At 49.7% G+C, this 22,363-nt stretch overlaps 1 protein-coding gene across 1 annotated transcript; it reads right to left on the minus strand.

The window, feature by feature from the left end:
* Nucleotides 1-8,663: 8,663 nt before the first annotated feature.
* On the minus strand, nt 8,664-21,329 carry LOC123407383 (RNA polymerase sigma factor sigA). The gene is made up of 9 exons (XM_045100506.1): nt 20,384-21,329; nt 19,995-20,193; nt 19,783-19,875; nt 19,571-19,699; nt 19,406-19,459; nt 19,232-19,309; nt 19,066-19,128; nt 18,873-18,985; nt 8,664-8,999 (listed from the first exon to the last, which is right to left on the minus strand). Exons 1-9 carry the CDS (start codon nt 21,064-21,066, stop codon nt 8,891-8,893), a joined length of 1,521 nt encoding a protein of 506 aa, XP_044956441.1. The 5' UTR covers nt 21,067-21,329; the 3' UTR covers nt 8,664-8,890.
* Nucleotides 21,330-22,363: the final 1,034 nt, after the last annotated feature.

The following is a 22,363-nucleotide window of genomic DNA, read 5'->3' on the forward strand; positions in this document are numbered from 1 at the left end:
GCATCGTTAAAAATATTGTTTTCAAAAGTGTGTATAAAACTTTCTCGAATTGGGTTGAAACTTGGCATGCGGTCTTATTTTAATGTAGGTAGGTCGTCTGCCAAATTTCGTTGCAATCGGGGTCCATTTGATAGCCGAACGGTCGACCCTAGCGGCACCGTCATCGGTTTATCGTCGGACGTTTTTTGGTATTTAAAATCTCATTGTCGGGCCGCAAATATCTCTATCTTCTCAGCAAAGCCTATTCTACACGGTCCAACACCACCCACCTAGCCTACCCCTTTGTTTTGGACCATCCGATCGAGATCTGACGGCCTGAAAATGGTGCAAGACCCCCCTACCCTAATCCCACATGTTTTAAATAGATGCCAACCCTAAAAATCTAGGACCTTTGTCCCATCCCGCCGCCGCCAGATACATCTCCTTCCTCGAGATATCCCCTGATCCATCCAACTAGCCCCGCTCCTTGTTTTCACCATCGGACCAACCAACGAGCAGCCAAATCCATTCTGTGTATTGCTCCTTAGATCCTGGACGCGTCCATGCATCGCAGAGGGATTCATCCGCACGACGACAGGAACAGGAGCTCCCGCAGCCGCGCATGCTCCCATGGAGACGCTCGTCAATGTGCCATCTCTCGGTCGCCGCACGGGACGCACCCGAGGACCTCCTCGCTGGATCAGTAGGAGCTCGCTATCGAGCCTTCTCCGGTCGCCGTTCAAGCCCCCGTCGGCGTCGATCTCCAGGACCAGGCCGCCGACACGCGTCCTTGCCTCTCGTCCTTCCTCCCCATGCCTCGCTCTCCCTGTGAGCGCTCTCTCTGCCCCTCGCAGGAGACCGTCGCCATGGAGTCGCCCGTCCTCGCCCCAAGGTGCCTCATCGTCAGGAATGGATTCCAGGAGCCCGGATTCGCCCGTCCATGCAGTCTATATGGTCAGCCTTGCCCTCGCCGTCTTGATCCTCGCCGCCTCTAGCCTTCTGCTCCGGTAGGACGACCGAGGCCCTGCACGCTCCTCTGTTCGTCTGCATCCGGCTTTGACCGCCAGACCGCACCTCTTCAACGACGCATTGACCGCGTGGGCATCGTAGCCTTCTCCCTGCTCGCCTCCAAGCCAAGCCAGGCTTCCGCCTCCTTACCTAGACCGTCCAGATCCACCAGCTCGCGAGTCATGCCAAGGCCGCCTCACACTGCACCAGACCAGCAGAGCGTCGGCCTCGCCCAGAAACAGCCAAGGCCCAAGCCACGCATGGCCTGCTCATCAGTCAAAGCCGCCGCCTCGGATGTTTCGTTGTCGAACTCCTGCCTATTCTACCGAGAACAACTACCGCCTACCTCCGAAGATCGTGGATTCATCAAGTTCCTCTCCAATCGTGTACGACTACTTCCTCGATGACACTTGTACCACTACTTCCACGACGTCCTCGACGACCCCGGACATCTACGGAGCGTGTACGACTACCGTCGTCGAAGACCCGTGTACCACTACTTCAACTACTATCGCGGGAACAACTACTTCCACGACATCCACGACGACCCTTGTACATATACACCGTAATGACTCGGTCCACCCCGAACGCACGCTTCAAAGGTATAACCTGCGAGAAGATCACCCGTGGACCGAATGCATTGTCGTGTGAGGTGTTATGTTGTCCGTTTCGTAGATGCCATGTTAGTTGCAGGCACCCCATATTCATGCCTCCGACACATGGGAATCTGGTAACCGGGATCACCCCATCATTCTTTGGCATGACACACACGCACTCACAATTCGTTGGCATGGGTATCTCGTCGAGTTATCGAAGCGGAACGTTGCTGTGTCATCATTTCCGTTTTTCCGCCATGGTTCCCTTTCTTTCGCCATGGCGACACATGCTTCATATCCTTCTTGCTAATGTTTTCATAAAACTGCACGCATGTTGCATTCATGGCATAATGTCTTGTTTTGCACGTATTTTTAACCATAGCTCCATTCAAACGTTCTGTGTGTAAGCCGACTAGAATGACGTGTAGAATCACATGATTCACCTCTTGCCATGTTTAAACAACATTTAATATTCCCGTGTACCTAAACGGGAGTGAACTAAATAATTTGTATGTGGAGTTTCGTCAATATGCAACTCATTGTATATTGAGCTTCACTTAATGTGTAGTGTTTGACTGTTGTGAATTGCCATGCCATGCCTTGCATAATTGAAATGGACATGCATCATATTAGGTTGTGCATCATATCGTGCATGTGTCGTGGTGAATATCGTGTGTTGATTCTGGTTTCCGGTTTGCTTCTTTCCGATAGAGTTTAGATCCACTTCGAAGTGTGAGGATCCGTTTGACTACGTTGGTTCGTTTGCTTCACAGATTCGTTCTTCTTCCAAGTAGGATCACTAGCAAAATGATCATTTCCCTAGATACCATTACTATCATTGCCATGCTAGTTGTATTGTTTCTTTCGCTATGTCTCTCTACCTACCACCTGTTAAATAAGCCTCCCAACATTGCCATGAAAATATCTAACCTTTCCACAACCGAGCATACCACTATTTGGCTATGTTACCGCTTGCTCAGCCTTCTTATATCGTTGCTATTTGCCGATGCAGTTGCTTTCCATGTGCCAACATGGGTTCCTTGTTATATAACCATATTATTGTTAATTAATTTAATGCACCTATATACTTGGTAAAAGGTGGAAGGCTTGGCCTTCCAGCCTGGTGTTTTGTCCACCTTTGTCGTCTTAGTTTCGACTACCGGTGTTATGTTCCATAAATGAGCGCTCCTAACATGCTTGGTGTTGTTATGGGGACCCCCTTGACTTTTGTTTTGGGATAGAACTCATCTGGCAAGGCCCAACAATGGTACTATATTTTCCCAACATAATAATACTGAACAGCGTTAAAGAACATAGGGCGTCATGAACCCGAGGAGTAATTCAACATAATATAGGGGGGCAGTGTTGCTGGTGCTAGTCCAAAAAAGAACATCGTGCGGGGCCAACCCGGGCAACTCGGGAGATGTGTATTAGGCCACCATACGCTTCGCTTATCTGTCGTGTCTTGAGATACGCGGCTCCTATCGGGATCGTCGACACGCCGGGCGGCCTTTCTGGACTTGTTTTACCTTTCTCGAGCGTCTCGTACATGGGATTCTGAGGATACTTTGGGATATCTCTAGGTTGAGGTTTTCCAATAGGAACCCGAGGAGATCACGGGTTTCCCTAATCGAGGTCATTTCGGCGTAGCCTGTGGTAGTTTGTGATGGACTAGTTGGAGCGCCCTTGCAGGGTTAAATCTTTCGGAAAGTCGTGCCCACGGTTATGTGGAAAACTTGGAAACTTTGTTTAACGTCCGATTCTAGATAACTTGAAGTAAACTTAATTAAAATATGCCAATTGTGTGCGTAACCGTGACTGCCTCTTCTCGTGAGTTCTGCATCCGGAGGAGGACACGGTGGGGTTATGTTTGACGTAAGTAGGTGTTCAGGATCATTCATTTGATCATCATTAGTCCCATCTGTTATGCGTAGACCATCCCCCCTTTTATTCTTGTACTCGTGAGTTAGCCACCTCAAATAAATGCTTAGTCGCTTGTTGTAGCCTCACCACTTAACCATACCTCAGACATAAGCTTTGCTAGTCTTGATACCTTTGGAAATGAGATTGTTGAGTCCCTATGGCTCACAAATTACTATAACAACAGTTGCAGGTACAGGTAAAGAGTCACTTTGACGTGAGCACGATGATTGTTCTATTTGGAGTTTGTTCTTCTTCTTCTTATTCGTCGGTCTAGGATGGGATCCAGGCCGGCAGCCTAGGATAGCAAGCATGGATGTCATTTTTTCATCGTTTGTTTTCGTCCGTAGTCGGACCCTGCTCTTCTACATGGTGATTGAATATGTTAATGTATTGATGTGAACTTGTTGTAGCTTGTGGCGAGTGTAAGCCAATTCCATATACTCACCTCTTCAGTACATGTACTTATAACGATATCCATTCTTGCGAAACGATGAGATGCGCTTTTATCCCTATCGAGGCCCTCATGCCAAAATAAGGACACGATCACATCTTGGGCGTTACAGGGCTAGAGTGGCTTGATGGTGTTCGTGGGACTAGTCCACGATGCGGAAGAAAGGAGAGAACGGGAAGAGCTCGGGGCAGATCCCTCACGCAAGCAGCGAGTGGCGGTGCTTCGTGGCATCAGGCACGCATGACCAGGGGTCCATGTAGAGAGAGGGGTGAGGGGGGAGACAGCCGGCATCTTGCGCATGCCAAGGAGGGGCTCGTGGCAATCTAGTTCCGCTCGAGGTGGTTGGGGCCTCAGGCAGGACGCGGCTATAGTGCTCTGGTGCACTGTAGCGCGCTCCAAAACGCTCCAAATGGCTGGCATGTCCATGCCCCCCACGCGCTTTGTGCCGCCTAACCTTGTCCACTAGCTCCTAGGGTCTTCTCGAGATGCTTTATGGTAGCTTAGGGTGCAAGGCAGGGGTAGGAGTGAGAGGGGAGGTAGAAGTGGTTTGCCATGGCAAAAACATAGGGGTGAAGTAGGGTTTTACCCCCTTCAATCATTGAACTAGGGCTAGATCTTTTTACTCGAGGTAAATGGACACTAGGAGGTGTTACGGTAAAAACTTTAGAGCAAGGGAAATAGTAAAAGTGGTGAAAACAGTAACTTTGGAAAATCACCAGAAGGTGTTTGATGTAGTTTTGGGCAAGTAAATGGAGTCTACTTTCCTTGATATTCAACAGGATGAAATGTTAGGTGAAAATGAGGTTTATCACCAAATTTGGGATTTGGTGATAAAAGTTTCCAATGTAAACTCTATAAACCCTAAAAATGGGGCACAAAGGGTTTTTCTTAGATTCATTTATGCAATTTTCTTCCCCCCAATGCACCACTTGGTGTGGTGGCATTATTTGGGGTTTAGAGCATGCCCAAAAAGTTTGGGTACAATTGGATAAACTTGACAATGCAAATATTCCCAATTCTAGAAATCAACAGAAGTGGTTTTGAGGGGATTTGGTCAAGTGAATTTGTTCGCCTTGATGCACCACTTGGTCCGGATGCATTTTGAGATGATTAGAACATGTCCGCAAAGTTTGAGAATAATTGGAGACACTTGGCAATGTAAAGTTTCCCAAGTCTGGATTTGGACAAACAGGATTTTGGAATATTGTTATGAAACAACGTAATTAGGATTGATATTAAACTTGGCAATATCACCACACATATCATGTGTGACTTGCTAGAATTTTCTTAGGATTATTTGAGAATATTTCTTATAGAAATATTTCAAATACTTGAAATAGGCACAAAGGGTTTTGAAGGGTTTAGTCCAATATTTTTAACATGACCATGTGTTGGAACTCTTATATATGGAACATATATGTCCACTCAGTTTCCCTAAAAAATTCAAATATTTTTTAAGCATAAAAATATTTTCCCTTATAAAAGACCATTTCTGGCCTCGGAAAAAGACATTTAAATAAAACAGGAAAATAACTTTTAAAATGATAATTTTGTTGTTTTAGGAAGTCTTTTTGATAATATGGTCCAAATATTATCTTTGGGGCAAAACAAATTCCCTAATTTGAGAACTTGTAGTACAAACCTCAATCCAGGTTTTTTTAAAGCTTAAGTCGAATAAATGCTTTTTGGTTAAAATAATATTTTGTAAATATAGTTTTAACTCCTATACACATGGTATGGTGAGTGGGTAATTATTTGGATCAAGGAGATGATTCTTGAGAGAAGGAGAAGTTTTGTGATTTAAAACACAATGAAGCAAGCAAGTAGCAATCAGTTCATGCATCAAATCATATAGAAAAAAATTATTAGTCCTAACTTTTGAGTTATGTTAACTTAGTCAGGAGAGGGAAAACACACGGTGAGACACCCATAAACAAGGGTAACACGCCTTGGGGAGAAGGGCGCGCCACCCAGGCTTGTGGACCCATCGAGGCTCCTCTTTGGTAATTCTTTCTCCTAGTATTTTTTTATATATTCCAAAATAAATATTCGTAAAATTTCACATCATGTTGAGCTCTGGAGAATTATTATCTCTGTTGTTGTTTCTTCAGGCCAGGAGTCCAACTTCATTCCTATGTTTTTTTATTGCTACATTTTATAATTCCTGCAACTCAAAGAGGCCCTAGCTTAGACTCAATGGAATCCTATGATGTGAACCAAAGGACATCTCTTTTCCTATCCTTATTCATGAGATTTGAGTTACTTGGCATCCCGTTTCCTACAAGTTCCCTGTTCTCGTGATATTCCTAACATATGAGCAAAAAGAGGCCCTAGACCTATGGTCCATCCGGTTCTCCAAACCATTTGATAATATTGTTGCCTTCTCGTGCTAGCTATAACCCCCCCTACCGTTGGATTTCTCAAAAACAATAAATGACATGTGTTTGTTCTGCTTTGTCATAAGGCAACATACTTCATCAATTATTTCCTGGGAGACAATGATGGAAGGCTACAACTAATAAAATCAGTATTCTCCTCCCTTCCAACTTTCTTCATGAGGTGCCTTGACATGCCATTGGGAGTAATTGATGAGATAAATAAATACCTTAGGCACTGCTTTTGGAGAAAATATGGTTCTGAAGAAGCTGGAAAAGCAATGATATCCTGGGAGACGATTTGTAAACCTAAGTCCCCTCGAGGATTAGGAGTGGTAGATATTCATCTGCATAACAAAGCCTTGCTTATCAATAATCTGCACAAATTCTTCAACAAGCAAAATCTGTCGCGGGTTAATTTGTTGTGGGAAACATATTACACCACCAACCCACCATAAGACAAACTGGAAGGTTCTTTTTGGTGGAAAGCACATTTGAAACTACTTCCTCTCTTCATGGAAGTGTCTAACTCTATAGTGGGTAGTGGAGACACCACTCTGTTCTGGACTAACAATTGGCACCACAACCCTACTCTCTACCTGAATTACAGTCTTTTCCAATGAATCGCCAATGTTCAGTAATACACATGAAGCAATCGTTGGATATCATGGAGCAATTCAACACCCTACTCTCTACCATTGCCTTTCAGCAATTGAATGATATTGCACCCATTCTGCAGTAGCTTGGAAACAATAATGATACTTGGACATATGAGTGGAAATCTGTCATTTTCTCTATCAGCAAGATGTACAAGCACCTGATGGGTCCTTGTGTAACACATCACTTGTTCAGAGACCTATGGAAAGTAGCCAACAGAATAAGGCACCAAATTTTCTTTTGGTTGCTACTTCATGACAAAATTAGCTCCAGAAGCCTGCTTAAAAGGGAAAACTTCTTGCTTCAGAACTATGAATGTGCACTCTGCCAAGAACAAGTTGAGGAAACATCTCTACATCTCCCGTGGGACTGTCAATTTGCGATTTCTTGTTGGGATATTATTGCTCCAAACAGACACAGAGGTGTCTTTGCTTTTGATGATTCATCTTCCTCAAACAATGTTTCCCACCCCAGATTGCCATGGACATTGTCATTATGGGATGCTGGAACATATGGATGCAAAGAAATGAGAAAATCTTCAATAATATCCCCCCAAGCCTAGATGCCTGGAAGCAGGGTCTATACCAAGATCTCTCTCTAGTCAAGCACAGAACTAAAGAGAAGAACATTGCATGTCTAGAACAATAGATAAGTTCCCTACCCACAGACTCCATCAGATAGTATTTCATCATGTCAGAAAAAACAGGAGCTGGGTAGTTGACATGTATCTTCCTTTTTCTTTTCTTTGCATGTACATATTTACACTTCTTTTTAATTAAAAAAATTACCGTAGAACTATTGTTCGACGGTTTCGGGGTCTAAAAACTTACTTCAGCACAACAATTATTTAGAACGCAAGTCATGCCAATAACAAGGAGAAAGATTCATGAGATAGGTCTTGCTCTATTTGACCAAGCTACATGAGGCATTCATTTAGGACGGTAAAACAGAGCCTAATCCATGTCCTCTCACAAACTTAATGATTTTAACCATCAGATGTCATGTGTAGAGCGTCTTTGGCCGTAGGATTTGCCATATGCTCAAAACCGAACGGGTTGTTCTATACGTAGCTATTCTGGTGGCCAATTCAGAGGCTTGTGGTTAATTGTGCTCTGTCTCTCATAGAAAGCCCATTTATCCCTATGGTTTTAAAGAAAGCCTTTGTTTTTGTTAACTGCTTCATCCGATGTTTGTACTCTGACTATTTCTCTGCACCCACCTCAGGCACCGGCAGAAGCCACGGGAATCTTGGAGCTCTTCTTTATTTCCAAGGCCGTTGGAGGGCGGAAAATAGAAGAATGCGTGAGAGGAATCTTAGATTTCTATCTAGATACAAAGTCATTCATCCTAAAATAAAAAGAAACAAAGTCAGACAATGAAAGGTGGGAAAGCATCCTTCTGCTTCTAAGCTCATTTAAGCTCGGGTGAACAGTAAATAAAAATTATATTTTTTAGATGAACTTTAACAAATATTTCCAAAGCCTACAAAACTTTACTTTAAAAAGCATTTTGAGATGCTGACTTTTTTTTTCCTGTGACTTTCCGAACTCAAATAATGAAGGGCTATCTTGTTGATTGTAGGGGCGGGTCGTGAGCCGCTCTTCCATAGGCTTTCTTCCCCACAACGGATCATTGGACGCTAGTTATATATACAGTACAGAATACTTGAACGGCTTCCAGGGAAAATGTGGCATTGAGACGTTGATCATGCATGCCTGTTGTCACAAAATGTATAGGTATGATTATCTGCAGACGAGTGGCAGTAGAAGCCATTCAATGATGTAACCTATGTGTCACTCTCTCTTTTCGACTATATACTACCACTGTGTGTCTGGATTCGACTATATACAACCACTGTGTGTCTGGATTTAGCCCCAGCACAACATGGAAAACACCTCAGCTCAGTAATCCTGGAGCAACGCATCCAGCTTTTTCCGCCTCGCAGCATGCTTCAGCTTCTCCATTGCGATAAGCCCTACTTGCCTCACCCTCTCCCTGGAAAGCCCGAACCTGAAGAATGTTTTAAAGATCAGGATTAGAACATCACGTGGCAAGAAAGAACGACGTTCAGTTAGTAATGGTCATGTCTATATCCTCGTGATGAACACGAACGATCTTGCGAGTCTTTTGTGCTGCCGTAACTGCACAGCGTTTTTTGCTCTTTTCATAATCTTTTATCTGTTACAAATTAGGAAACTATCAACTACCCCGGCCAGCTCGCTGTGATCCGGATTTGCCGCGCCATCCCACGACCTTCGGATGCACAAGCACGTCAGGCTGATCGGGTTAACAATAACAGAAAAAATGGGAGAGAGATCGTGCATGCAGCACGTTTCCATCTGCTACATGCATGCTGCATGGATGTCACATCGGCAGCCATGCACTATTTATTTTAAGCAGAAAACTAGCCTAATGACCTGAGCTACATTTCACCCCCTCAGCTCAGCATCCTTTGCCGACCTCCTTCATTCCAAGTATGTGTCGTAGCTCGACGAACTTCACCCGACCCATTGCCTTCGTCAACACATCAGCCGATCATTAATGCCAACATGATCAATCTGCACCTCTTTCTTTTCAACACAATCTTAGATAAAATGGAACTTGACATCAATATATTTGTTGCGGTCGTGATGAACGGAATTCTTCGCCAGTGCAGTAGCAAACTTGTCCATCAGAAGCTTGAAAGTGTTGGCTTCTTCCCCTCTCATTTCTGCAAGAAGACGACTCAGCCAGAGACCTTGGCATGTTGCCGCCGCTGCTGCCACGTACTCCGCCTCACAAGAACTGATAGCCACAATCTTTTGGTTCTGAGAGGTCCATGACACAGGGTTCTCACCAAGAAAGAAGATCCGACTCGAAGTGCTCTTGCGATCTCCGACTTCTCCGGCGTGATCACTGTCATTGAATCCGACAAGTTGAGCCTTGCCGGATCCCCGCGGGTAGCAACAGCCACAGCTCAATGTACTTCTCACATACCGAAGAATTTGCTACACGGCTGTCCAGTGAGTAACGGTGGGCTTCTCCATAAACCTGCTTACTATCCCGACCGTGTGAGTGATGTCCGGCCTGGTATGAACCAAGTATCTTAGGCTGTCAATAGCACTACGATACAATGAAGGATCAGCAGATTTTGCCTCATCATCTTTCCAGAGCTTGAGCCGGCACTCCATGAGAGTTTGGCAGCCATCGCACCCGGTCATCCCAGCCACTTCCAACACCTTCTCTGCATAGCTTTTTTGACAGTGTAATTGAATCTTTGGATTGGATTACCTCAGTGCCCAAGCGGTAGCTCAGCAGGCCGAGATCTGTCATTTTAAACAGCTCTTGCATCTGCCCTTTAAACTCTTGATGGATGCCTCATAGGTGCCGGTGATGATGAGGTCATCAACATACACTCCCACTAGCAGAAAGGAGTGTGCATTCCCGCAGCGATACACGGCAGGCTTCAATGGACTGCGCGTGAACCCCAACGTGCCCAGAGTCTTGTCCAGCTTCGCGTACCAGGCCCTTGAAGCTTGCCGCAGCCCATAGAGTGCTTTCCGAAGCCCATAGAGTGCTTTCCGAAGCCGCAAAACTTGCTCCTCCTTGCCGGCGGTGACGTACCCTGGCGGCTGCGCCACATACACTTCCTCGACGAGGTCATCGTTGAGAAATGCGGATTTTACATCCATATGGTGCACCTCCCAGCCGGAGTGCGCGGTGAGCGCGAGAAGCAGCCGTACGGTCTCCATCTATGCCACTGGCGCAAAAACTTCCTCGTTGTCCACGCTTCTCGTTCCACATAGCCTTTCGCCACTAAGCGAGCCTTGTACTTGACTATGCTGCCATCTGGGTCACGCTTCACACGATACACCCACTTCAAACCGATGGCTTTGTGACCAGCCAGCAAGTAGGCGTGCTCCCACGTGTTATTTTCGCCAATAGATGCCATCTCCGTGTCCATCGCAGCCTTCCAGGCTCCGTCGTTCAGAGCCTTCGTGATGCTGCGCAGCTCCTCCATCGTGAGCAGGCAGCGCTCGAGCTCTTCTCAGACGGCCTCATCTTCAGTCTCGTCGAAGACGCACGACAAGCGCCAGCACCGTATAGGTCCGGAGTCAGCGTCGCACATCATCATGTGTGGGCGGCGTAGCCCAGCGCATTTCTCGCATCAGCGCAGGTGTGCGTGGCTCGGTCTGCGGCATGCCGACCGCCGACTGGGTCGGCATGTCGGCGGAGTTCAGCGGCGATCCCATTGGTGGTGTAGAGGGTGGTGGCACCGCGCTCCTTGGTGTAGACGCGGGCGAGCCGCCCGTATCCAGCTCATGTACACCATGGTCAATGGTGTAGACCACAGTGAATATCGTCGGTGTGGGCGTAGTGACCGCATCCTGGGCACTCCAGTTCCAAGGCCTGCTCTCCTTAAATAAAACATCACGTGTTACTTTACCTTTTTGCTGGTTGGATCATACACACGATAGCTCTTCTTGTGCGCCAGCCGCCGCCACCCCATCTCGTGCGCCAGTCGCCGCCACCCCATCTCATCAGTTCCACGCCGCTGCCCCGGCTCCCGATCTGCCCGGCCCGTGCTCCTCCAGTCCGGCGCCTCGCGAGCACGTCGCCGGCGCGCATCCTCTTCGCGTAGAGACACGCACCGCGCTGCCACCGGACCCCCTCTCCGTCTCCCTCCCGCTTCGCCGCTGCCGGAGGGGACGCCGGCGAAGCCGCGCGCGCCCCGGGGATGGCGGCGGCGGGGCCCCTCGCGTCAGCCTTCGGGCTCTGACGGCGGCGCCCCGCGTCGGCGGTTGCGGGATCCGGTGTGATCTCGCCAATCGGCGGCGATGGAGGGCGGATCCGGGGCTCCATGGCCGGATCTAGCGAGGCGCTCGGCCCTGGTGGTAGGGAGCGGCAGCCGGGTGCGGCTGCGCTGGTAGGCTGGGCACGAGCAGTGTCCAGGGCGCGCAGTGCAGTGGCCTTGGCTGGGGGTCGTGATGGTGCGTGGCGGCCATGCTCAGCGGTCGGTGGCGGTGGATATCCAGCGCAGCTCCGGGAGAAATCCTTGCTCTGGTTTCATCGGAGCCGCGACGGCGACGCCCACGGGTGCCGCTATCTTTCTTGGAAGCGTCGTTGTGGAGGTGTGTTGTTCCCCTTCATCGGGCGCCGCCCGCACTGCCACCTGCGCCCCCCAGGTCCTGATCTGTGGGCCTCTCTCCTGCGGATTATTGGCGGTGCCGGCGTGGTTGCCGGGGCCCTTCTTGTGGGTGAAGTCGGTGGAGGAGATTCGGATTGGGGGAAACCCCTTGGTTGGCCCAGGCCGGCCGCGCCGACGACGACGCTCAAGGGCGCCGTTATTCTTTTTGGAGACGTCGGTACATCTGCTCCTCTGCTCCCTTTCCTTGCCTCTCGGGTGAAAACCCTAACTCCGGTGGGCGGCGGCGGCGTCCTTGACGTCGTGACCTTCCTGAAGGCGTCGCCTTGAGGGCTGAGTGGTGGTGGGCACTGTGTGAGTCCTGAACGGTTGCTTGTGGTGGGCACTGCTTCTGGGGAAACCCTAGGATCTGGTCTTCCAGATCGGACGATGGCGGTACTGCGGTGCCGTTTCTCTCTTGGGAGCATCGCTTGTGGAGCAGCGTTGGCAGACTGAGGCAGGAGGTGGAGCGGCTTCGTCTTGCACGGAATTTCGGTGGAGCTGTCAAGTCATGCCTGGCCGACAGGTGCTACGCTAAGTCATGCCTGGTTGGCAGGTGATACGCACGACAGATCTCCCGGAGTCTTCGCATATGGACGGATGAGCGCAGGGCGGTGGCGCCGCTGGGCGCCGTGGTGGCGTCGACGGATGATTGGACTGGCAAGGATGATGTGGATCTCTTTCCTGAAGATGGGTCAGTGGTTCGAGGATGATGTCGGCTGGTAAAACGTGTGCGTAAGGTGTGCATTTTAGGTATGCTGCACCGGCTGTTGTTCTCGATACGTTATGTGGATGGATTGAAAACAACACTGGTCTTAGATATGTGGAGTGAGAGCACTCCACATTATCGAGTTTGTGGGTGTGAGTGGTGGCTTTTGATGGATTGATGTATACTCTTGTTGGACCTTTGTGAAATAATTAATAAGATGGCTGCATGCATCGATTGATGCAGAGGCCGGGGGTTTAACCTCCTTCTCTAAAAAAACACGATAGCTCTTCGATCCTTCTTCATATCCAACAAAGATCATCATTGTCGATCGATCAGAGAGCTTGGTTACTCCGGGGCCTAATAACGTGCGTCACACGCCCAAATGTGCGCAAGTGCTGCACACTCGGCTTGCGACCGTGCCAGGCCTCATACGGCGTCACTCCGTCCAAGCTGTGCGTGGGCGCCCTGTTAAGAAGGTACACCGCTGTCTTCACCGCTTCCGTTCAGAAGAACGACGGCACCGCCATGCTCTTGAGGAGACAGCGCGCCATCTCGACGACGGTTTGGTTTCGACGCTCCATCACTCCGTTTTGCTGAGAAGAGTAGGTTGCGGTTGTGTAGTGCTTGATTCCCAGTCCATCGCAATACTCCTTAAATTCCAGCGAGTTGAACTCGGCGCCTCGGTCTGACCGAAACGCGCGGAGTCTGCACCTTCCTTCTGCTTCGGCCATTCCTGCACCTTCTTGAACTTCTGGTGTGCCTCATCCTTGGATTTCAGCAACTCCAACCACATGTAGCGTGAGTAATCATCAACTACTAACAAGAAGTACTTGGCCTGCACAAATCCGTGTGGACCAACTCGAGCCCTTGTTCAGCGCGATATGTGACCACCTGGGGGAAGGGCGCCCGGTGGTGCTTGCCCAAAGCGCAGCCATCGCAGTATTCCTCGACGCGATCGATGATCGGCATGCCACGTACCATCTGCTTTGAAGACATGGCACGCAAGGCCCGGAAGTGCAGGTGTCCCATCCTAGCGTACCAGCGCGAGGTGATGTCGTCCGACTTCGTAAGAAGGCAGGCCGGACCATCAATGGAGAGCACGCTCGTGTACAGCCTGCTGGCCATGCGCTTGACACAAGCCAGTATGCGCCGGCCCGGGTCTTGGATGGTCATCGTACTGTCTTCAATCTCAATCTTGCATCCTCCTTCATCGAGTTGTCCGACTGAGATGATATTGCTGCATAGACTGGGTATATAGTAGACATCTGAAAGTGCACGCTTTCATCGCCACTTTTGCCTCTGATGATAGCCACAACAGAACCATCACCAAATTTCACAGTGCCATGCAATCCCTCATCGAGCATGGCAAACATGGATTTCTCCCCTGTCATGTGGCTGGACGCACCGGTGTTAAAGTACCAAAGTCCATCGGGTGAAGGAACGAGGATAACTTTTTCTTCATTGAGGAACACAGCTTGGGGCGTCACCAGCTCAGGCGTAGAAACGTTGGTGACCACGGCCATGAACAGGCCTTGATCGTGTTCGTCGCCGCCGTCACGGACGAGTTTGACCTGCTCCTTTTTCCTTGCTCCTTTTGCTCTTTCAGCCATGACCAGCAATCCTTTTTCCAATGTCCGGTCTTGCCACAATGGTGGCATTTACCTTTCTTTTTTCCACCGGAGCTACTGGATCCTCCCGATCCGCCGTTGCCGGTCGCAGGCCTCCCGCTGCTGCCGCCGCCCTTGGCCGGCGATTTGCTCTTGCCATTGTTGTCGTCTGATGACGATCCGAACCCCGAACTTGTGCTCGCGAGCGGCCCACTCTTCGGCAGATAGGAGGCAAGGAGCTGCCCACCGGGGTGCGCGGCGTCGTCAAGGCCATAGTGGTCCTCACACGCCGAGAGACGCCCGGTGAGCTCCTCAATGGTCATCGTCTTGAGGTCCATGAGTGACTCGATGGCCATTGCTATCTAACGGTACTTCCGCGGCACGACGTGGAAGAATTTCTGGACGGCCTTGTGCTTCGTCACCGGATCGTTACTTGCATGAAAAGAGACCACTCCATGTAGTTGGTCCGTGTCAGCATCATTGACGCCGACGAGGACTCCGTCTCGCGCACCATCCCCTCAACGACGCGAACCTCGCCACTGCCGCTGCTGGTGAGGCGCGCGAACGGCGTCGCAGACTTCTCCACGCTGTTCTTCTTCCTCGCTTCGTCGTCGGGCATGGCCGCCCCGGATTAGACACCGCCGGTCGCCAGAGCAAGGAACAAACACCAAGGCTCTGGTATCAATTGTAGTTGCCGGACGATCGAATGAGAGAGAGAGAGAGAGGAACCAGCGAGAGCTAGATGAACACGAACGATCTTGCGAGTCCTTTGTGTTGCCGTAACTGCGCAGCGTTTTCTGCTCTTTCTTTAAACTTTTATCTGTTACAAATTAGGAACCTACCAACTACCCCGGCCAGCTTGCTGTGATCCGGATTTGCCGCCCCATCCCACGACCTCCAGATGCACAAGCGTGCCACGCCGGCGCTTTCGCTTTGAGACATTTTGGCTAGAACAGCCTAGTTTCTGCGAGCTGGTCCGCGACCGATGGCATCTTGCTGCCGCCTCCCCGACGCGTATCTTCTGTGCGGTGGACATCTGGCAACAATGTGCTAAGATGGCTCGACAGGCCATGAAGGGCTGGGGCGCTAATTTGGGTGCTGATCTCCGGGCCCGTAAAGGGGCCCTGCTGGGCCAGATTAAAACCCTAGATGACTTGGCGGACGGGCCGGGCCTGTCCCCAGATGACTGGACCCGGAGATACTCCCTCGATGTCGAGCTCATGGACATATTCAGAAGTGAGGAATTGTTCTGGCAACGTCGAGGAGGCCAGAACTGGCTTCTCAAGGGGGATGCAAACACCGCGTTTTTTCAGGCCATCGCTAACGGCCGTAGGCGGAAATGTGTCATCCCTTTCCTCTGGGATGGGGATGCTCTGCTGGAAAACCCAGAAGACATCTCATCCCATATTTACTCCTTCTATAAGGAGTTATTCTCGGCTGTGCCGCGAGGAGGCTCCTCCCTTTGTGAGGACTTCTGGCCGCCAGTTGATTAGGTGTCCGACGTGGAGAATGCGAAACTCACTCTCCCATTCTCCTCGGAAGAAGTTGGCAGGGCTATCGCGTCTATGAAGGCGTGCTCGGCCCCGGGGCCGGACAGCCTCCCGGTGGTTTTCTTCCAGCGATTCTGGGAGACCGTGCGCCCGGTCATCATGCCCATGTTCCATGAATTTTATATAGGCACCCTGGACATGGGCAGGATTAACTTTGGAGTCATTGCTCTCATCCCCAAACTAGTTGGGGCCTCGGATATTCGGCAATTCTGTCCTATTACGGTTATTAACGTGTTGGCGCGTATTTTTGTGAAAGTATGAGCCAGTCGTTTGTCCCCTGTGGCCGAACGGATTGCTCACCCCCTCCAGTCCGCATTCCTGAAGGGCCGGAGGATCCATGACGGGATTCTTGCCCTTCACGAGATTGTTCACGAGGTGGCGTCCAAGGGTCTCAAGGGGGTCTTCCTCAAATTGGACTTCCAGAAGGCGTATGACCGTCTTGACTGGTCCTTCTTGAGGTTGGTGATGCAGCGGCGCGGATTTGACGAGAGGTGGTGTTCCTGGATCATGCAACTGGTTCGATCCGGTAGCACCGCGATCAATATCAATGACGAAGTAGACCCCTTTTTCCAGGCTTCCAGGGGGGTCAAGCAAGGAGACCCTATTTCCCCCTGCTTTTTAATCTCGCTGCTGACGCCCTTGCTGGCATCCTGGATAAGGCAAAGCTAGCCGGGCATATCCAGGGGGTGGTTGGCCACCTCATCCCGGGTGGTGGGGTCTCCCACCTCCAATATGCGGATGACACCATGATCATGGTCTCAGGCTCGGACTCGGACATTGCTAATCTTAAGTTCCTTTTGCTCTGCTTCGAGGAAATGTCTGGACTTAAGGTTAACTTTGATAAGAGTGAGGTGGTGGTCCTGGGCTACTCTGATGCCGAGCAGCACAGGATCACGGACAACCTTAACTGCAAGTTGGCTGCTTTCCCCATCTCGTATTTGGGGATGCCCCTGGCTGAGTCCAGGATTCTGGTTAGTGGGTTTGATCCGCTTGTGGGACGAGTAGCGTCCCGCGCGAAGCCCTGGTGTGGCAGGTTCACGTCTAAAGGTAGCAAATCCATTCTCATAAGTGCTAACCTTGCGAGCCTCCCCATGTATATGATGGGGATGTACCTCCTGCCTGAAGGTGTGCACAGTGCCTTTGACAAGGAGCTGGCTAGATTTTTTTGGCAGGCAGGGAATGGTAGACCCAAGTATCACATGGTGAAATGGGCCGACATCTGCGTGCCAAAAGACCGAGGGGGCTTGGGCATACCTGCGTCCCGCCGCATGAACGTGGCCCTGATGCTCCGTTGGGTGTGGCGGATCCTGCAGGGAGATGGGGGTTTGTGGCTTCAATTGATTGAGGCCAAGTACCTTAGAGGCAGACCCCTCTTGGCCTGCTCGCTCGCGAATGGATCGTAGTTCTGGAAATCTATCCAGAGCATTAAGCACGAGATTAGGTTGGGTCTGCGGGTCTCGGTGGGCAATGGGTCTAGGACCCAGTTTTGGTTAGATCCCTGGTTGGAGGGGGAGCCTTTACGCTGTCGCTTTCCGAGGCTCTTTGTTATCTGCTCCGACCCTGCTGTCCTTGTCTCTGCATCTGCTCTGGAGGACGGATGGCATGTCGCTTTCCGCTGTCCCCTTGGTTCAGCTGAGCTCGAGGACAGGGAATTACTACTGGCAGTGGTTACCCTCCCGGTCTCGACGGTCAGAGATAGTGTTTCTTGGAGTCTTTCTCCCTCGGGAAAATTCTCTGTTAGTTCGGCCTACTTGGCGTTGTGCAGGATGCCGGTCCTCCCGTGGCTATCTCCACTCTGGAAGGCACCGTTACCCTTGAAGATTAAGATTTTTGTTTGGCAGCTTCTCCGAGACCGTTTACCTTCTGGGACCGAGGTGCTGAAACACCATGATCCGGGTACCGGCATCTGTCCCATGTGCCACGTCCCGGAGACTTGTTCTCACATTCTGTTCTCCTGCATCGCGGCACAGGCACTTTGGTGCTTTGTGCGCAAGGCTCTGGGACCGGAATGGAAGGCCTATGACCTTGCAGATTTTCTGCAGGTGCGGGCTACCCAGGTCGGCCATAAACGCCGACTGTTCTGGCTGGTCTTTGCAGCTATGATGTGAACTCTTTGGACTACTCGCAATAAAATGGTGATTGAGAAGGTGTTTCAGCGGCGTGCATCTGACTCGTTCTTCAAATCCCTTGCCTTCTTGCAGCACTGGCATCCGCTCGTTAGGCCTCGAGACCGGGACCGGCTTCAGCGCTACCTGGACGCGTTGATGATGGTCGCCCGACGGCTCTCCTCTACTTCGCTTGCTGCTTAGCTTGTCCCTGGATGGCATTTTTTGTTTCTTCTCTTTTCTTGGGCTGGATTGTGCTGTTGCCCCAGCAGACCCTTTTCTCTATTTCGTTGTTGGGACTTGATGTATGGATTCTGGCCTATGTGCTTTATATATAAAGCGGGGCGAAAGCCTGTTTCGAGAACAATAACAGAAAGAACGGGAGAGAGATCGTGCTGCACGTCTCCATCTACTACATGCATGCTGCATGGATGTGTCACATCAGCAGCCATGCACTATTTATTTTAACCAGAAAACTAGCCTAATGACCTGAGCTTAGCATGTCTAACACAGTTTCAGCTAATAAAAACCACCGTTTGTCGGAAAAAAATGTCGATGATATGAACACTGTACGCGGAAATTTCAAAACATTTTCAGGCGAATAACTACTTGACTGTGAAATAAAATAACCTTGACAAAAAAGGAATCAGAAAATTGTGATGTTGTGTCGATGAAATTTCTTTTGACAGTAATTAAGAAGCGCAAGGCATGGCAAAAGTTCATGTTCAGTTGAAGAAGTAATACTTACTGTCTGCTAATATCCTCCCATGTATGGCATTGTTTTCCTATACCATGATATAACCGAATGATGTGCCTCTCACGTTCAGTTAGATTTGAGATTAGAAGGTTGTTGACTTCCTCCTGGTATCAGTGGAATCTTAAGGTAAAACATATTTGACTGAAAATCACGAGGAAACGAACAACAATAGCAATAAGGTTACCTTTAGATACCACTCCTCAAATCCATGCCATGGATCATTCGCAACATTTTGATCCTCTATATACTGAGAACGAGCGGAAAAGGAAATCGAAGTTAACCCCGAGGAATATATCAACGGTGAAAAAGTATTTTGGTGGTATTTAATGTCTGGTAGTGTAACAGCTTACGCTATGGAGTGTATCTCCAGGTAGGCCATTTAAGGAGGGGAATGCCTGTTGATCCAACGAAAGAGCCTTGTTGACAGCCTGGATTTTGAAAATGCGAAATTATTGTGAGAAGTCCAAAAGTGTAAAAAGGTTAAACACAAGAAATCATATTTGGGACAATAAATATGCAAATACCTCTGTAGCATTGTGTACTTTCTTTTCCGATATATTGAGCAACTCTGCGATGTTCTGAGGACAATGACAAGAAAGTTAGAGAAGAAGTAACAGAACAACATGATGAACACACAATCATGCCACTTGAAATGCTTCAAGTAAATAAAACTAGTACTCCGCCCATACTTGTGTTGTCGGAGAAACCCCTTGGTCCTCCAATGCGTACTTTGCAGCACGAATCGCAATCAGCCTCTCATGCATGTAAGTAGGGAGCCTGAATGTTTTCGAGTTGTCCGCGAGTGCCCTTGAAACACCCTGGTAACAAGGAAATTAATGAATGAATAAAGAGTGCAAAGATTATCTCATTAGTACTGAAGAGATCAGCAAAGAGGTCTCACCTGACGAATCCACCAGTATACGTAAGTGGAAATTCTGAACCCCCTGGATGCATCGAACTTTTCAATCCCGCGGAGTAGCCCTATGAGACCACCCTGAATCACCAACCAAATTGCACAACATGTTACATGTTGATGTTTGTGAAACATGCTAACTGTCCTGGTGAAATAAACAGCAGATACAAATGCCCATGAACAGAACAGGATGTGATTACCTGAATCAGGTCGGACAGCTCAACCCCCAACTTGTCATACTTCTGGGCGATGGATATGACCAAACGGATGTTGCTCATCGTTAGCACCTCCCTCGCGAGGAACGACTCGCGCATTCTTGACCGCAGCTCCGGTGTCGATATCCGAAGTGATTGGGCCATCTGCTTGTAGGACGGCTCATTCCCCAGTATTTCTGTCAGCCTGAATCAATGTTTCAGAAGCAGGTTAAACAAACTTGACAGCACAGCGCAAAGCAGCAGTGGCAATGGTTCTTGATTTCGGAGAACAAGCATATTATGTTGGCTGAATGGATCACTGAATTTTTTTTTTTTTTGTGTGTGTGTGTGTGTGGGGGGGGGGGGGGGGGGGTGGTGGCTGGCTTATCGCGTACTTTGATCTTTGCTGCTGCAGCCATATCCCGTCCTTGATCTTCTTGGAGAGGTGGACAACCTGCTTGTGCGTGAGGAGCTCCTTGCTGACGGTGCCGCGGAGGTATATGCGGTTTCTGCTCTGCAGCAGCTCGGGGCTGATGCTCAGGTGCACGGCGCCGCTGCCTTTCTTGGACCTCCCGCGCCTCCGGCCGCTCATCCGCCGCTGCCTCGCCGAGACGCCGGAGCGCGCCACGACGACGGAGCTGCTCCTGCTCTTGTCGTCATCGTCCTCGGCCGAATCAATGTCATCCCCATGGTGGCCATCGCCGCCGCCGTCGTCGTCCTCGAAGGGGAGCTTCCACTGCTTCTCGAGCATGGACCTCTGCAGCAGGATAATGGCATCGAGAGAGAACTCGTCGGCGAGCAACAGTGGTGGAGGCTGCGGCGCGAGCGCGCTCTGCCTGAGGGCACGCATGACCTGCGCGCGGCCATGTGGGGAGAGCTTGAGCCTGTGCGCGGCGACGGTGAGCTTCGATGCGGCCGGTGGCGCGAACTGCAGCGAGGAGGAGCCGTGGGCGTCTCCCGCCGCGCTGGTCATGTGGCTGTTGACCTTGTCGGAGAGCAGGTCATTGGGCGGCCCGAAGGACGTGCTCAGAAGGCGGTTGCCTGCGCTCAGCCCGATCAAAGAAGGCGTCGCCGTCATGTCTCGCTGCCCGTTCAATTATCTGCGCCGTATTAGCGCGCGATTACAGGAAACCGACGGCCTCGTGCTCGTACCTGCGCGGCGGCGCGGGGGGGGGGGGGGGGGGGGGGGGGAAGAAGACGACGGACGTCGGAGGCAATAACCAAGTAGCACTAGCTAGGAAGTAACTAGAAGCTCAATGGACACCACACGCCCGCATGTGGAGAGAGACACACAGAGGCTATTAACTCCTGCGCGCGCTGGTTTTACTGCGTTAGTGCAGTGGAGAAGCTGGGCCGGAGGTAGAGGAGAGGATAGGGTGAGCGAGGGCGGGAGGCCATTGGCGGGGGGAGATATTCGCGGGTGGCCTCTCGTCTCGAAGCCGAGGCCGAGATCGCGCCACGACCACCAGATCCGGCGCCCTGGCCACCTGGCAACAAAAGATCTTCCCCTCCCGTTGCCTCCGCAAGTCGCCTCGGGCCACTAGTCATTGACATAACTAGAAGATGCGCCGCGCGTTGCTGCGGAAACCATGCTAAACAGATGTTGAAAATCAAAACTATTGCTAAAAAATATTAGGATTGCTCTCGTTTTAAATTTTAGAAACAATAACTATATTAGGATTGCTCTCGTTTTAAATTTTAGAAACAATAACTCATATGAATCATATGACAAAAGATGCGTAAAAGAAGTGTAACATGATCTACATATATTTGCCTATAAAGTATATACCGCTTATGCCGCTTATGCCCATAACAAAAGTAGTGAAATAATGTGTAGATTAGTGCACACATTCTAACTTATGATCATATACTTGATGATGTGGCATATAGTAACATGAGGAAAAATAAGTACTTATGACTAAATGCATGACTTGATGATGTGACATTATGACATGGTTGCATGAGAAGAAAAAATAGATAGTGGATGAAAAAAATAAGTACTTATGACTAAATGCATGACTTGATAATGTGGCATGGTTGCATGAAAAGAAAAAATAGATAATGGATTGCAACTATTTAAGAATAGAAGATATTGGGGCAAATCATCTAACCCGTTGTAAAATGGGGCAAATCATTCAATCCCCCACGAACGAGAAATTGGATCTTTTGCCTCTTAGATTCTTTGAAACACTAAAAAAACAATACAAACTCAAACGTTTATATACACATACACATTCATTGAATTTATGCGCATCGTTTAGACCGAACAATTCGGGGAACCTACTGTCCCGGCCGTCGGCGACCCTCGCTGACATCCCTACCCCCGTCGTTGTCATCGGAGGTCGTCAGATGACGGATGGTGGCTACGAGGCGCT

The sequence above is a fragment of the Hordeum vulgare genome, chromosome 7H, assembly GCF_904849725.1.
Source record: "Hordeum vulgare subsp. vulgare chromosome 7H, MorexV3_pseudomolecules_assembly, whole genome shotgun sequence".
NCBI lineage: Eukaryota > Viridiplantae > Streptophyta > Magnoliopsida > Poales > Poaceae > Hordeum > Hordeum vulgare.

What these genes read in the sequence shown, in the direction of transcription:
- LOC123407383 (XM_045100506.1), bottom strand. Translation starts at nt 21,066, where the DNA reads ATGACGGCGACGCCTTCTTTGATCGGGCTGAGCGCAGGCAACCGCCTT. An exon ending in CTGCAGCAGCAAAGATCAAA is followed by an intron (nt 20,194 to 20,383) that starts GTACGCGATAAG and finishes ACATTGATTCAG; the next exon opens with GCTGACAGAAATACTGGGGA. An exon ending in CTGGAGATACACTCCATAGC is followed by an intron (nt 19,129 to 19,231) that starts GTAAGCTGTTAC and finishes GCTCGTTCTCAG; the next exon opens with TATATAGAGGATCAAAATGT.